The 17,500-nt window shown below is 48.2% G+C and overlaps 1 protein-coding gene across 1 annotated transcript in view; it reads left to right on the forward strand.

Moving 5' to 3' along the window:
• The window catches only part of LOC117744350 (glycine-rich cell wall structural protein 1.0-like), a 31,054-nt gene extending 13,636 nt beyond the window's left edge, over window positions 1–17,418 (forward strand). The window contains exons 2-3 of the mRNA XM_034552554.1: window positions 16,738–17,259; window positions 17,348–17,418. Of these exons, the coding sequence (XP_034408445.1) occupies window positions 16,738–17,259; window positions 17,348–17,418 (593 nt within the window). The remainder of the gene's footprint in view (window positions 1–16,737; window positions 17,260–17,347) is intronic.
• The last annotated feature ends 82 nt before the right edge of the window (window positions 17,419–17,500 follow it).

Raw genomic sequence — 17,500 nt, forward strand, 5'->3', positions numbered from 1 at the left:
GTGTTTCCATAGAGGTGCAGGGCACAGAGGAAAGACCCTAACCCTAACACCCGGGACCAATCCACTCTGCAGGGGCCACATTCATGAACATTCCTCGTAAGGAAAATCATTTTCCTCTGAAATTGAAAAATGATCCCGATAAGATAAAAGCTTTTCACCAGCTGCAGCCTGGACAGGGCTGAATATCTGAGTCCACCAGATCACGGTGAAATCTGCTCCAGTGAAACAATCCTCACCCTTAACATCCACTGCTTGGTTCCCAACAGCTACCAACTCTTCTTCCAGTTCTTCCCCATGCCGTGTGTGGAGCCACAGCGTCAGCACTCACACTATACACAACTCCGACAGGTGGAGATGCATTTGAAAATTGGTGAATTTCCTTTTCAACTTTAAATAAGTGAACACAGAGAAAGTTAGAGGTGAATAAAGGTCAACGTTGCTGCCACTGGGCTGGTTGTGGAAAAGCTGCCTTTGTCCCCAAAGACACCGAAACACCAAGCTGCCGCTTTACGGTACAAACATACGCTTCCATGTCGCCATTTCAGTCCTGATTTAGGGCTGAAACTGAGAACATACAGAGAGAATTAGAGACCAGCAAAAGCAAGACAATCAGCTGTTTGGTTCACGCTAAGCCAAGTACAAACTGCTCCAGCTGTGCACGTTGTATGAAGGCAACATATCCTCATTAACATGTTTTATTATGAAAGTCCAGCAACCTTTGTCAATTTCCGCTCTTCACATGCATAAAGTCTTTTCAAAATCAAGAAGTGGTGTTACTTGAGCACAGAAGTACTCGACAAAAGCATCATCGTGACTTCTGGTGTCACTCGGGGAACAAACAACGGTTTCCCGGGTGAAAGGCTGTCTTTTCAGTGATTTACTGCAATACATTACAGAGTGAGTTGGAATGTGTGTGTGTGTGGGTGTATGTAGACATTGTATGTAGTAGGCATGACTATGTTTAAGTGTAGACAGACTTGCATTCATATGCACTGCACACTACATGTCAACAGCAGCCCATTCATACACACATTCATACACAATATTGGGAGCAATATGGGGTTCAGTATCTTGCCCAAGGACACTTTGACTGGAGGATCCAAAGCCCCCCCCCCCTCAATGCTGTGTGTGTGTGTGTGTGTGTGTGTGTGTGTGTGTGTGTGTGTGTGTGTGTGTGTAAATTCACCAGTATTGGACATTCACATCAAAGCGAGTTGCCGGCAATAAAGTAGTGTTATTAAAAAGCCTCATGCTATATGAGCCTAATGTGATTGTACCATAATCCTTGCTTATGAAGATGTAAATGGTGCTCTGTGGCACTAGTTTACATAGCTGTTATTATTTCAGTGTGTTTAAATGACAGAGAAATAGCCTTTGCTTGTCTGTTTGGAATAAATAGGTTCCCCTGTGCTCATAAAAAAACAATTTTCTATGGACAGTAATGGGGTTATGTCTGTAGGATAGAGTATATAGTATTGTTTTGGAAAGTGACCTTTCGCTCATGCTTAAACCACAGCTTCAGTGTGTCTTGTGATTATTTGTTTTTCTAGTTTCTTTCCAGGGTCAACATGGAGCCAGAGATATTGGACCAATACGCTGCTCCTTTAGGCAATAATGAAATCAACATTATCAAACTTCATGCTAATTGTTGGTTTAAGGGATTTGTTGTCTTGCATACTTACATTCCAACTCTTTCCAGGAAAAAGAAAAAGAGTCAACTCATCAAAAACCATTTTGCCTCTGAGGGCTTGTGTTAATATTTTCAGGGGTTGTGGTGTAGCCAGCAGACATCTGGATAACAGAAGCCAAGGCCTCGTCTTCTGCGCGCGTATTGGCAACTTGAGACTCGACGTGGACTTGAGAGAGAGAAGATGTTATTGGATAATCTCTGTAGACTGTGGCACAGTGGAAGAGCAGGTTGTCATTAAACAGAGAATTGAGGGTTTGATCTCCAGTTCTGATAGGCTGGGGATGAATGAATAACATGAGGTGTAAACCGCTTTGAGTGGTCTTAGGACGAGAAAAGTGAAATACAAATAACTGCATTTCTACTTCCTTTCAGCTACTTCCTGAACAAACATTGCAACAGGAACCACGAAAGGGGCCAATTTGTAATTGCAAATTTGAAAAGATATACATATCTGCATATGAATGCAGACAAATAGATTTATTAAAAAGCTCATAAAAAAGCTAAATCATCATTCCAATCGATATGCTCAAAGATTGCATTTTGGCCAATGTGTTCTAAAGCCTGTGTTTGCTTAGGTAGATAGGTATGAAGGTAGTTAGTCAAGTAGGTAGGTAGGTAGGTAGATAGGTAGTTAGGTAGGTAGTTAGTCAAGTAGGTAGGTAGTCAAGTAGGTAGGTAGGTAGGTAGTTAGGTAGGTAGTTAAGTAGATAGGTATCTATGAAGGTAGGTAGTTAGTCAAGTAGGTAGGTAGTCAAATAGGTAGGTAGGTAGGTAGTTAGGTAGGTAGTTAAGTAGATAGGTATCTATGAAGGTAGGTAGTTAGTCAAGTAGGTTGGTAGTCAAGTAGGTATGTAGGTAGGTAGGTAGTTAGGTAGGTAGTTAAGTAGATAGGTATATATAAAGGTAGGTAGTTAGTCAATTAGGTAGGTAGTCAAATAGGTAGGTAGGTAGTTAGCTAGGTAGTTATGTAGATATGTATCTATGAACGTAGGTAGTTAGTCAAGTAGGTAGGTAGGTGGGTAGTCAAGTAGTTAGGTAGGTAGGTAGTTAAGTAGATAGGTGTATATGAAGGTAGGTAGTTAGTCAAGTAGGTAGGTAGGTAGGTAGTTAGTCAAGTAGTTAGGTAGGTAGGTAGTTAAGTAGATAGGTGTATATGAAGGTAGGTAGTTAGTCAAGTAGGTAGGTAGGTAGTTAGTCAAGTAGTTAGGTAGGTAGATAGGTAGGTAGGTAGTTAGGTTGGTAGGTTGCTAGGTAGATATGTAGGTAGGTAGTTAAGTAGATAGGTATCTATGAAGGTAGGTAGTTAGTCAAGTAGGTAGGTAGGTACGTAGGTAGGTAGTTAGGTAGTTAAGTAGATAGGTATCTATGAAGGTAGGTAGTTAGTCAAGTAGGTAGGTAGGTACGTAGGTAGGTAGTTAGGTAGTTAAGTAGATAGGTATCTATGAAGGTAGGTAGTTAGTCAAGTAGGTAGGTAGTTAGGTTGGTAGATAGATAGGTAGTTAGTTAGGTTGGTATAGATAGGTAGTTAGGTTGGTAGATAGGTAGGTAGTTAGGTTGGTAGATAGGTAGGTAGGTAGTTAGGTGGGTAGGTAGTTAGGTAGGTAGATAGATAGTTAAGTTGGTAGATAGGTAGGTAGGTAGTTAGGTTGGTAGGTAGTTAGGTTGGTATGTAGTTAGGTAGGTAGGTAGATAGGTAGGTAGGTAGGTAGGTAGGTAGGTAGGTAGGTAGGTAGGTAGGTAGGTAGGTAGGTAGGTTGGTAGATAGGTAGGTAGATAGGTAGGTTGGTAGGTTGGTAGATAGGTAGGTAGGTAGTTAGGTTGGTAGGTAGTTAGGTTGGTAGGTAGTTAGGTTGGTAGGTAGTTAGGTAGGTAGATAGATAGGTAGGTAGGTAGGTAGGTTGGTAGATACATCGTTAGGTAGGTAGATAGGTAGGTAGGTAGTTAGGTTGGTCGGTAGGTGGCTAGGTAGAAAGTTTACTTGTCGCTGGCTTGGGGCTTTGTTTGAAAGAGAGTCTGTTACAAATAGAGTGGATGAGATAGAACATGATATCTTGAAACATGTTTGGGAGCTGACCCTCTAAGCTTTTTCCTTTCCTGCTTGCGCTGCCAGCACACAGCAGGTGTTGCAGTGGATCTGTTTATCTGGGTTCAACATAGCCACAAGCAACGCTGAGTGACTCACAGAACAACCAGGAGACGATCCACACACTCACACACATGCGCACACACACACACACACACACGCACACACACACACAAGCGCACACACACACACACACACACACACACACACACACGCACACTCACACACACACACACTCACACTCACACACACACACACACGCACACACGCACACAAGCGCACACACACACACACACGCACACACACACACACACACACACACACACACACACACACTCACACACATGCACACACACACACTCACACTCACAAATGACGGTGAACTATCTGACATACCACCAAGAAAAAAACATAAAATAATAAAAGTAAGGAATTCACATTTTCATACAAAAGTGTGTGAATGCATTAGTGTGTGTGTGTGTGTGTGTGTGCGTGCGTGCACCAAATGTATTGCATGGTGACCGTCCTTCCCTTCCATCCTTCTCTTTCGCTCTGGTGTCAGAATAGATTTAGCAATTGGCTATGTGACCTGTCAGTGGTTATGACTGCAGTGTGTGTGTGCATGCACGTTTGAGCATGTGTGACCGCATATGAATACGTGCATACGGTACCTGTATGTGTGTATGCATGTGAGTGAAAATGATTGTGTGTGTGTGCGTGTGACTAGGCCGCCCTGAAGCAGCAGATTTGATCTTTGCAAAGGCTAACATCTGTCGCCTGTCATTTTAGCAAGATTGATGACAGCTACCAGAACGGAGGGGTGAGGAGGAGGAAGGGGTGGAGGAAGAAGAGGAAGAGCTGAGGCAACGTTTAGGACAGCGAAGGAGGAGCAGGAGGAGACAGAGAGGACCGGGGGGACGGTGCGAATGGACAGGTCGCAGTGGGGTCATGAAAAGAGAGGCGAATCAGACAACCCACTGTACGCTGGATCCAGATGCATGCAGCTGGCTGCGTGATTGCTTGTCACATTTCCTTCAATCCATTCTGATCCCACTTGACCTTCTATGCTGTTGCTATATTAGCTTACCAACCTTGTGTGGGAGTGGACGACGCCATCATCTACCTACTGCAGCAAGCTCAGTCCACCTGGATGGAACCGGTGGCTCTGAGCGAATCACTTTCTTTGACTTCTCCATTCAACACCATCCAACCACTGCTACTGAGTGAGAAGCTGCGGGTGGTGGAGGTAACGCGTCCACCGTCTCCTGGATCACTGACTACCTCACAGGCAGACCACAGTGTGTCAGAATGGGCCGTGTGTTGTCTGGGACGGCTGTCTGTGATGTTGGAGCCCCACAGGGAACTGTTCTTTCTCCCCACCCTGTACACCACTGACTTCCAGTACCACTCGGGGTCATCTGCAGAACTTCTGATGAATCTGCAGTGGTCGGGTGTATTAAGGATGAACATGGTGGAGGAGGATGTGAACATGGTGGAGGAGGATGTGGACATGGTGGAGGAGGATGTGGACATGGTGGAGGAGGATGTGGACATGGTGGAGGAGGATGTGGACATGGAGGAAGAGGAGGATGTGGACATGGAGGAGGAGGAGGATGTGGACATGGAGGAAAAGAATGTGGACATGGTGGAGGAGGAGGATGTGGACATGGAGGAAGAGGATGGGGACATGGAGGAAGAGAATGTGGACATGGTGGAGGAGGATGGGGACATGGTGGAGGAGAATGTGGACATGGAGGAAGAGAATGTGGACATGGAGGAGGAGGAGGATGTGGACATGGAGGAAGAGGATGGGGACATGGAGGAAGAGAATGTGGACATGGTGGAGGAGGATGTGGACATGGTGGAGGAGGATGGGGACATGGTGGAGGAGGATGTGAACATGGTGGAGGAGGATGTGGACATGGAGGAAGACGAGGATGTGGACATGGAGGAAGAGGATGGGGACATGGAGGAAGAGAATGTGGACATGGAAGAGGAGGATGTGGATATGGTGGAGGAGGATGGGGACATGGAGGAGGAGGATGTGAACATGGTGGAGGAGGAGGATGTGGACATGGAGGAAGAGGATGTCGACATGGAGGAGGACGTGGACATGGTGGAGGAGGATGTGGATATGGAGGAAGAGGATGGGGACATGGAGGAAGAGAATGTGGACATGGTGGAGGAGGATGTGGATATGGAGGAAGAGGATGGGGACATGGAGGAAGAGAATGTGGACATGGTGGAGGAGGATGTGGATTTGGAGGAGGATGTGGACATGGTGGAGGAGGATGTGGATATTGAGGAGGAGGATGTGGATATGGTGGAGGAGGAGGATGTGGACTTGGAAGAGGAGGATGTGGATATGGAGGAGGAGGATGTGGATATGGAGGAGGAGGATGTGGACTTGGTGGAGGAGGATGTGGACATGGAGGAGGAGGATGTGGACATGGTGGAGGAGGATGTGGATATGGAGGAGGAGGATGTGGACTTGGTGGAGGAGGATGTGGACATGGAGGAGGAGGATGTGGACATGGTGGAGGAGGATGTGGACATGGAGGAGGAGGATGTGGACATGGTGGAGGAGGATGTGGACTTGGTGGAGGAGGATGTGGACATGGTGGAGGAGGAGGATGTGGACATGGTGGAGGAGGAGGATGTGGACTTGGTGGAGGAGGATGTGGACATGGAGGAGGAGGATGTGGACATGGAGGAGGAGGATGTGGATATGGAGGAGGAGGATGTGGACATGGAGGAGGAGGAGGATGTGGACATGGAGGAGGAGGAGGATGTGGACTTGGTGGAGGAGGATGTGGACATGGAGGAGGAGGATGTGGACATGGTGGAGGAGGATGTGGACTTGGTGGAGGAGGATGTGGACATGGTGGAGGAGGAGGATGTGGATATGGAGGAGGAGGATGTGGACATGGTGGAGGAGGAGGATGTGGATATGGAGGAGGAGGATGTGGACATGGTGGAGGAGGAGGATGTGGATATGGAGGAGGAGGATGTGGACATGGAGGAGGAGGAGGATGTGGACATGGAGGAGGAGGAGGATGTGGACATGGTGGAGGAGGATGTGGATATGGAAGAGGAGGATGTGGACATGGTGGAGGAGGAGGATGTGGACATGGTGGAGGAGGATGTGGATATGGAGGAGGATGTGGACATGGTGGAGGAGGATGTGGACATGGTGGAGGAGGATGTGGACATGGTGGAGGAGGATGTGGATATGGAGGAGGAGGATGTGGACTTGGAAGAGGAGGATGTGGATATGGAGGAGGAGGATGTGGATATGGAGGAGGAGGATGTGGACATGGTGGAGGAGGATGTGGATATGGAGGAGGAGGATGTGGACTTGGTGGAGGAGGATGTGGACATGGAGGAGGAGGATGTGGACATGGTGGAGGAGGATGTGGACATGGAGGAGGAGGATGTGGACATGGTGGAGGAGGATGTGGACTTGGTGGAGGAGGATGTGGACATGGTGGAGGAGGAGGATGTGGACATGGTGGAGGAGGAGGATGTGGACTTGGTGGAGGAGGATGTGGACATGGTGGAGGAGGAGGATGTGGATATGGAGGAGGAGGATGTGGACATGGAGGAGGAGGAGGATGTGGACATGGAGGAGGAGGAGGATGTGGACTTGGTGGAGGAGGATGTGGACATGGAGGAGGAGGATGTGGACATGGTGGAGGAGGATGTGGACTTGGTGGAGGAGGATGTGGACATGGTGGAGGAGGAGGATGTGGATATGGAGGAGGAGGATGTGGACATGGTGGAGGAGGAGGATGTGGATATGGAGGAGGAGGATGTGGACATGGAGGAGGAGGAGGATGTGGACATGGAGGAGGAGGAGGATGTGGACATGGTGGAGGAGGATGTGGATATGGAAGAGGAGGATGTGGACATGGTGGAGGAGGAGGATGTGGACATGGTGGAGGAGGATGTGGATATGGAGGAGGATGTGGACATGGTGGAGGAGGATGTGGACATGGTGGAGGAGGATGTGGACATGGTGGAGGAGGATGTGGATATGGAAGAGGAGGATGTGGATATGGAAGAGGAGGATGTGGACATGGAGGAGGATGTGGACATGGAGGAGGATGTGGACATGGTGGAGGAGGATGTGGACATGGTGGAGGAGGATGTGGACATGGAAGAGGAGGATGTGGACATGGTGGAGGAGGATGTGGACTTGGTGGAGGAGGATGTGGACATGGTGGAGGAGGAGGATGTGGATATGGAAGAGGAGGATGTGGACATGGTGGAGGAGGATGTGGATATGGAGGAGGAGGATGTGGACATGGTGGAGGAGGAGGATGTGGATATGGAGGAGGAGGATGTGGACATGGTGGAGGAGGAGGATGTGGATATGGAGGAGGAGGATGTGGACATGGAAGAGGAGGATGTGGACATGGTGGAGGAGGATGTGGACTTGGTGGAGGAGGATGTGGACATGGTGGAGGAGGATGTGGACATGGTGGAGGAGGAGGATGTGGACATGGAGGAGGAGGATGTGGACATGGTGGAGGAGGATGTGGACATGGAAGAGGAGGATGTGGACATGGTGGAGGAGGATGTGGACTTGGTGGAGGAGGATGTGGACATGGTGGAGGAGGAGGATGTGGATATGGAAGAGGAGGATGTGGACATGGTGGAGGAGGATGTGGATATGGAGGAGGAGGATGTGGACATGGTGGAGGAGGAGGATGTGGATATGGAGGAGGAGGATGTGGACATGGTGGAGGAGGAGGATGTGGATATGGAGGAGGAGGATGTGGACATGGAAGAGGAGGATGTGGACATGGTGGAGGAGGATGTGGACTTGGTGGAGGAGGATGTGGACATGGTGGAGGAGGATGTGGACATGGTGGAGGAGGAGGATGTGGACATGGAGGAGGAGGATGTGGACATGGGGGAGGAGGAGGATGTGGATATGGAAGAGGAGGATGTGGACATGGTGGAGGAGGATGTGGATATGGAGGAGGAGGATGTGGACATGGGGGAGGAGGAGGATGTGGATATGGAGGAGGAGGATATGGACATGGTGGAGGAGGAGGATGTGGATATGGAGGAGGAGGATATGGACATGGTGGAGGAGGAGGATGTGGATATGGAGGAGGAGGATATGGACATGGTGGAGGAGGAGGATGTGGATATGGAGGAGGAGGATGTGGACATGGTGGAGGAGGAGGATGTGGACATGGAGGAGGAGGATGTGGACATGGTGGAGGAGGATGTGGACATGGAAGAGGAGGATGTGGACATGGTGGAGGAGGATGTGGACATGGTGGAGGAGGAGGATGTGGATATGGAGGAGGAGGATGTGGATATGGTGGAGGAGGATGTGGACATGGTGGAAGAGGATGTGGACATGGTGGAGGAGGATGTGGACATGGTGGAGGAGGAGGATGTGGACATGGTGGAGGAGGATGTGGACATGGAAGAGGAGGATGTGGACATGGTGGAGGAGGATATGGACATGGTGGAGGAGGATATGGACATGGTGGAGGAGGATGTGGACATGGTGGAGGAGGATATGGACATGGTGGAGGAGGATGTGGACATGGTGGAAGAGGATGTGGACATGGTGGAGGAGGATGTGGACATGGTGGAGGAGGATGTGGACATGGAAGAGGAGGATGTGGACATGGTGGAGGAGGATATGGACATGGTGGAGGAGGATGTGGACATGGTGGAAGAGGATGTGGACATGGTGGAGGAGGATGTGGACATGGTGGAGGAGGAGGATGTGGATATGGAGGAGGAGGATGTGGACATGGTGGAGGAGGATGTGGACATGGAGGAGGAGGACGTGGACATGGAGGAGGAGGACGTGGACATGGTGGAGGAGGATGTGGACATGGTGGAGGAGGATGTGGACATGGTGGAGGAGGAGGATGTGGACATGGAGGAGGAGGATGTGGACATGGTGGAGGAGGATGTGGACTTGGAGGAGGATGTGGACATGGAGGAGGAGGATGTGGACATGGAGGAGGAGGATGTGGACATGGAGGAGGATGTGCACATGGAGGAGGAGGATGTGGACATGGTGGAGGAGGATGTGGACATGGAAGAGGAGGATGTGGACATGGAGGAGGAGGATGTGGACATGGTGGAGGAGGATGTGGACTTGGAGGAGGATGTGGACATGGAGGAGGAGGATGTGGACTTGGAGGAGGATGTGGACATGGAGGAGGAGGATGTGGACATGGAGGAGGAGGATGTGGACTTGGAGGAGGATGTGGACATGGAGGAGGAGGATGTGGACATGGTGGAGGAGGATGTGGACATGGAAGAGGAGGATGTGGACATGGAGGAGGAGGATGTGGACATGGTGGAGGAGGATGTGGACTTGGAGGAGGATGTGGACATGGAGGAGGAGGATGTGGACATGGAGGAGGAGGATGTGGACATGGAAGAGGAGGATGTGGACATGGAGGAGGAGGATGTGGACTTGGTGGAGGAGGATGTGGACATGGAGGAGGAGGATGTGGACATGGTGGAGGAGGATGTGGATATGGAGGAGTAGGATGTGGACATGGTGGAGGAGGAGGATGTGGACATGGAGGAGGAGGAGGATGTGGACATGGTGGAGGAGGATGTGGATATGGAAGAGGAGGATGTGGATATGGAAGAGGAGGATGTGGACATGGAGGAGGATGTGGACATGGTGGAGGAGGATGTGGACATGGCGGAGGAGGATGTGGACATGGAGGAGGAGGATGTGGACATGGTGGAGGAGGATGTGGATATGGAGGAGGATGTGGACATGGAAGAGGAGGATGTGGATATGGAGGAGGAGGATGTGGACATGGAGGAGGAGGATGTGGACATGGGGGAGGAGGATGTGGATATGGAGGAGGAGGATGTGGACATGGTGGAGGAGGATGTGGACATGGTGGAGGAGGATGTGGACATGGAAGAGGAGGATGTGGACATGGTGGAGGAGGATGTGGACATGGAGGAGGAGGATGTGGACATGGAGGAGGAGGATGTGGACATGGAAGAGGAGGATGTGGACATGGAGGAGGAGGATGTGGACTTGGTGGAGGAGGATGTGGACATGGAGGAGGAGGATGTGGACATGGTGGAGGAGGATGTGGACATGGAGGAGGAGGATGTGGACATGGAGGAGGAGGATGTGGACATGGAAGAGGAGGATGTGGACTTGGTGGAGGAGGATGTGGACATGGAGGAGGAGGATGTGGACATGGTGGAGGAGGATGTGGACATGGTGGAGGAGGAGGGTGTGGACATGGAGGAGGATGTGGACATGGTGGAGGAGGATGTGGATATGGAGGAGGAGGAGGATGTGGACATGGTGGAGGAGGATGTGGACATGGTGGAGGAGGAGGATGTGGACATGGAAGAGGAGGATGTGGACATGGTGGAGGAGGATGTGGACATGGAAGAGGAGGATGTGGATATGGAGGAAGAGGATGTGGATATGGAGGAGGATGTGGTCTGAGATGTTGGGGATGTTCTACCAGTCTGTTGGACCAGTGCTCTGAGTTGTTGGGGATGTTCTACCAGTCTGTTGGACCAGTGCTCTGAGATGTTGGGGATGTTCTACCAGTCTGTTGGACCAGTGCTCTGAGATGTTGGAGATGTTCTACCAGTCTGTTGGACCAGTGCTCTGACAGGGTTCCCACGGTACCTGGAAACCATGGAAAACATGGAATTTATTTTTTCATTTTCCAGGTTTGGAAAAGTCATGGAAACTGAGCAAAAGTGAACACTTACATGTAAATTGAAACAGTTGTCCTGGAAAATTAAAAAGAAAATGAAAGAAAATTAAGATGAGTTTATAAAAACCCTTTACATGTGAACAGCTTTTACTGTAGATTACTGATGATCCCATGTTGTAGAGCACGCTCTTGGCATCCTATCTGATATATTGGATGTTGGAATGTGATTAAGGCAACCTGGTGATATGGACTTTAAAAGTATTGTTTCGGATTGGTGGACTTCGGGAATAATAACCGAGAAACGTTATTCGCCATCTCAATAGAAGGGTCAAATACATGCATTTCCCAGCCAACACGAGAGCCTTGACATCTACAGTGAACTTCTTATGTAAGTAGCTGTGTTTTGACTGTGTGCTAAACCTGGTTACCTGCTTACGTTAGTAAGCAGTGCAATCTTGCTAACTAGCTAGCTTTTTGTTGAGAATTGTTTCAAAAAGCAATTCAGAAAGCTTCATCACTTCAAAGTTCAAAGTTCAAAGTTAGCTTTATTGTCACTTCTTCCATTTGTGCAAACATACAGAAGATCTGAAAGTACGTTTCTCTCCTGTCCAACATAAAGTGATTGTAGTAATAATAATAATAAATAAAAGTAATAAAGTGCAAACAGTTAACAACAACAAAGAACATGTAAACAATATATAAAGCAGCATTTGACATATGAGTCTACTTTAGGAGTGGGAGAGTGGGGAGAGAGTTCAGCTTCCTGACAGCCTGGTGGATGAAGCTGTTTGACAGTCTGGTGGTGCGAGCCCGGAGGCTCCGGTATCTCCTCCCAGAGGGCAGGAGGCTGAAGAGACCGTGTGAGGGGGGGCAGGAGTCGCTCACGATCATGGTCACTTTGCGGGTGAGGCGGGTGTTATATATGTCCTGCAGGGAGGGGAGGGGGGGGAGTGAGGCACTGATGATGCGTCCAGCTGCGTTCACTATGCGCTGCAGGGCTTTCCTGTTGTAGTCCGTGCAGCTTCCGCCCCACACAGTGATGCAGTTGGTCAGGATGCTCTCAATGGTGCCACGGTAAAAGGTGCACATGATGGGTGGGGGTGTTCTTGCCTTCCTCAGCTTCCGGAGGAAGTAGAGGCGCCTCTGTGCTTTCTTTGCCAGGGATGTTGTGTTGGCTGTCCAGGAGAGGTCTTCACTGATGTCCACCCCCATGAATTTGGTGCTGCTCCCTCTCTCTATGACAGCACCATTGATGGTCAGCGGTGGGTGTTCAGTGTGTCCTCTCCGGAAGTCAACAACAATCTCCTTGGTCTTGCTGTTGTTGAGAAGGAGGTTGTTGTCTCCGCACCACGTGGTCAGAAGACTGACCTCCTTCCTGTAGTGAGTCTCATCATCCTTGGTGATGAGACCAACCAGAGTTGTGTCGTCTGCAAACTTGACCATGTGGTTGGTGCTGTAGGTGGTTTTGCAGTCGTGAGTCAGATAAAAACACTTAATATGGTACCTGGAAAATCAGGAGGTAGTGTTGAGTTGTAATGGATTTTATATATACTTGCAGATGTATATAAGAGAGGTTATGTTTTAAATTAATACATAAAGAAAGTTATGATAATTAATTTGAGGAATATTCTGAGGAATGTATTATGAAACATAAGAGAGGATCACTGTTTTATTATTCTGTTTGTTAATGACAAATGTAATGATTAATTGTATGATGCATGAGACTGAATGAATGTTTTATTGTTTAGACAATAGTTAAAGGGATGCCGATTGAATCCTGAGATGTTGCTTTTATTCTGAAGGCAGGATAATAGGGTTTTATGCTGAAGAGGAACTTCCTGTCCTTGACCGGAAGTGTGAGCTTTGACCCCGCTAGCTTATCGATTTGAGGCATTCTTTGAAGTGGCCAATGGAACTAACCTTCAGGTGTGAACCTCATGTCTTATTCTCTGGTCAGCAGCATGCTGTGTCTCTGAAAGGTATTTACATGAATACCTCCACTAACCAATGGGACTAACCTTCAGGTGTGAACCTCATGTCTTATTCTCTGGTCAGCAGCATGTCTCTGAAAGGTATTTACATGAATACCTCCACTAACCAATGGGACTAACCTTCAGGTGTGAACCTCATGTCTTATTCTCTGGTCTCTGAAAGGTATTTACATGAATACCTCCACTAACCAATGGGACTAACCTTCAGGTGTGAACCTCATGTCTTATTCTCTGGTCTCTGAAAGGTATTTACATGAATACCTCCACTAACCAATGGAACTAACCTTCAGGTGTGAACCTCATGTCTTATTCTCTGGTCAGCAGCATGCTGTGTCTCTGAAAGGTATTTACATGAATACCTCCACTAACCAATGGGAGCTTAGCTCAGCGAATGTACTGCGAATAAAACTAATTGTAAGACGTGAATTTGGTCTCTTACGTGGTGACGCCAGACAGAAACTGTTGGCTAAGTCAGGAGACTGTGGAAGCGAAGCCATGTGAGCGCGTCCGGGCCTGGACCATGTATGTATACAGATGACTCTTGTTTGTTATGATTAAATAATGGTTATTATATATCTCTGGCTTCGGAGCTTCTTCTTCCAAGCACCAGGCAGCTCGAGATTCTCTGAACTTTTACTTTTACAAGCGTAGGAACCCTGTCTGAGATGTTCGGGATGTTCTACAGAATATGATGAAAACCGTTGCCTGCCGCTGTAAAAAAGCCCAGACATTTTGCTAGTGTTCCTCTCAAAGCCAAAGACTCCATGAATGGTCTCTGCATGGTCCCGTCTGCTAACGAGCTGCAGCAGCTTATCTCCCCATTTACCCGTCTACCTAGGAGAAACTATTTTTCAGGTCAGGTAACATTCTGGATTAGTATGCTCCCCGTGATAACATACTGGAGATAAAGCATTTACAACTTTACATTGCAATCATCTACCTTTTTCTTTTCATGTCTCTCTCTCTCTGTGTTACCGCTGTACACACAGCAGGTTGAAATAAAAATAAAAAATAAAAAGTGAAAACCTAATTAACTCCAGAGTAGAGATATTATCCAAACAGACAGAAAGAGAAGCTTCACTTGTTTAAAGCAGTCAGCGCGGGTCGTGCTCCATGAATTATTCAAGCTGGCCGGCGGTTTGCAGAGCCGGTTTTAAGTGGACAATGACCCTGTGCACACTCATTTAGCCTGCACCTCGGCTAACAAGGCTAAGTATTCAGCGACTCTCCACTATCCTCCACTAACAAGCTAATGGAATTTCAATCAAGAGGATGCGCTGAATGGCTTAACATGGCTGAGCCTCGTCCTGGCCCTCTATACACAGACATATCAATATTCAATTAGGTGGGTGGGTTTTTCTGCCTGGCCTTGTTAAGTAAGAAGTTGTGGGAAAGCTTGCAAAGGCCAACAGGCGAGTTCCAAGTCGCGGTCGACAATTTAAATAGAAGTCCGTAGCTCTCTCTGTATCACAACCTTGGCTCAGACAAAAAGTGGTGTTTTGAAAAAACTGTAACTCATAATGTGATGTGGAAGAATACAGTTCATATACTCACATGCCAAATGTGTTAAAGTCAAGGATTATTAAAAATAATCACCCATTTTAGGACTTTAACTTTCATCTATTAGCATACATCTTTTGAGGTAAAAACATCATGTTAATCAAATGCATGTGGTAAGATATAAGCTGTTTAACCATGTTTTAACACACCTCTGTATTCAACACTGTGATGACATAGGTTCATCACCCACAGCACACTGGACAGAAACACCGGCACGTTTTGGGACCAGCATGAACATAAAGATGTCGGCTGGGTGACTAGTCCAAGTGTAACGGATAGTTCAAGTTTATTACAGCAGAATTGCTCATTACTTTAACATTCACTTTTATTTCCATATAGAGAAAATGTTAAGATATTCAGATCACACGATTTCTACAATTGCAAAGTCGCAGACAAAGAGACTTTGAAATGTATTTCACTGACTAAAAAGGGAAGCCGGTGCCCATTAGTCCGCCGCCTACAGCTAAAGGTACAGCCAAAGGTGCAGCTAAAGGTACAGCTAAAGGTACAGCCAAAGGTGCAGCTAAAGGTACAGCTAAAGGTACAGCCAAAGGTGCAGCTAAAGGTACAGCCAAAGGTGCAGCTAAAGGTACAGCTAAAGGTACAGCTAAAGGTGTAGCTAAAGGTACAGCTAAAGGTGCAGCTAAAGGTACAGCAAAGGTGCAGCTAAAGGTACAGCTAAAGGTACAGCCAAAGGTGTAGCTAAAGGTACAGCTAAAGGTGCAGGTAAAGGTGCAGCTAAAGGTGCAGCTAAAGGTGCCGCTAAAGGTGCAGCTAAAGGTACAGCAAAGGTGCAGCTAAAGGTACAGCTAAAGGTACAGCCAAAGGTGTAGCTAAAGGTACAGCTAAAGGTGCAGCCAAAGGTGCAGCTAAAGGTACAGCTAAAGGTACAGCTAAAGGTGCAGCTAAATGCGCTGCTAAAGGTGCAGCTAAAGGTACAGCTAAAGGTACAGCTAAAGGTACAGCTAAAGGTGCAGCTAAAGGTACAGGTAAAGGTGCAGCTAAAGGTGCAGCTAAAGGTGCAGCTAAAGGTGCAGCTAAAGGTACAGCCAAAGGTGCAGCTAAAGGTACAGCTAAAGGTACAGCCAAAGGTGCAGCTAAAGGTACAGCTAAAGGTACAGCCAAAGGTGCAGCTAAAGGTACAGCCAAAGGTGCAGCTAAAGGTACAGCTAAAGGTACAGCTAAAGGTGTAGCTAAAGGTACAGCTAAAGGTGCAGCTAAAGGTACAGCAAAGGTGCAGCTAAAGGTACAGCTAAAGGTACAGCCAAAGGTGTAGCTAAAGGTACAGCTAAAGGTGCAGGTAAAGGTGCAGCTAAAGGTGCAGCTAAAGGTGCCGCTAAAGGTGCAGCTAAAGGTACAGCAAAGGTGCAGCTAAAGGTACAGCTAAAGGTACAGCCAAAGGTGTAGCTAAAGGTACAGCTAAAGGTGCAGCCAAAGGTGCAGCTAAAGGTACAGCTAAAGGTACAGCTAAAGGTGCAGCTAAATGCGCTGCTAAAGGTGCAGCTAAAGGTACAGCTAAAGGTACAGCTAAAGGTACAGCTAAAGGTGCAGCTAAAGGTGCAGCTAAAGGTACAGCTAAAGGTGCAGCTAAATGCGCTGCTAAAGGTGCAGCTAAAGGTGCAGCTAAAGGTACAGCTAAAGGCACAGCTAAAGGCGCAGCTAAAGGTGCAGCTAAAGGTGCAGCTAAAGGCACAGCTAAAGGTGCAGCTAAAGGTGCAGCTAAAGGCACTGCTAAAGACGCAGCTAAAGGTGCAGCTAAAGGTGCAGCTAAAGGCGCAGCTAAAGACGCAGCTAAAGGTGCAGCTAAAGGTGCAGCTAAAGGTGCAGCTAAAGGCACAGCTAAAGGTGCACCTAAAGGTACAGCTAAAGGCACAGCTAAAGGCGCAGCTAAAGGTGCAGCTAAAGGTGCAGCTAAAGGCACAGCTAAAGGCACAGCTAAAGGTGCAGCTAAAGGCACTGCTAAAGACGCAGCTAAAGGTGCAGCTAAAGGTGCAGCTAAAGGCGCAGCTAAAGACGCAGCTAAAGGTGCAGCTAAAGGTGCAGCTAAAGGCACTGCTAAAGACGCAGCTAAAGGTGCAGCTAAAGGTGCAGCTAAAGGCGCAGCTAAAGACGCAGCTAAAGGTGCAGCTAAAGGTGCAGCTAAAGGTGCAGCTAAAGGCACAGCTAAAGGTGCACCTAAAGGTACAGCTAAAGGCACTGCTAAAGACGCAGCTAAAGGTGCAGCTAAAGGTGCAGCTAAAGGTGCAGCTAAAAGTACAGCAGCCTAAATGTTCAAAAAGCATCAGAAACAAACCTGTGCTCACTCCCAACTCGTGCCTCCATCCTCCAGGGTTGGTGTGGGACGCATCGGGCTTTCCTCCATGCAATGAAACCCATCAGCGTCACACAGAAGAGAAATGAGGTCCACTAGGAGCGACTTTCACCCAGGAGACCGCTGTCTGAGTCAACGGTGGCTTATTTGACCTGACCTTTGTTACGTGGT

Source organism: Cyclopterus lumpus, chromosome 15 (genome assembly GCF_009769545.1).
Source record: "Cyclopterus lumpus isolate fCycLum1 chromosome 15, fCycLum1.pri, whole genome shotgun sequence".
NCBI classification, from domain to species: Eukaryota; Metazoa; Chordata; class Actinopteri; order Perciformes; family Cyclopteridae; genus Cyclopterus; species Cyclopterus lumpus.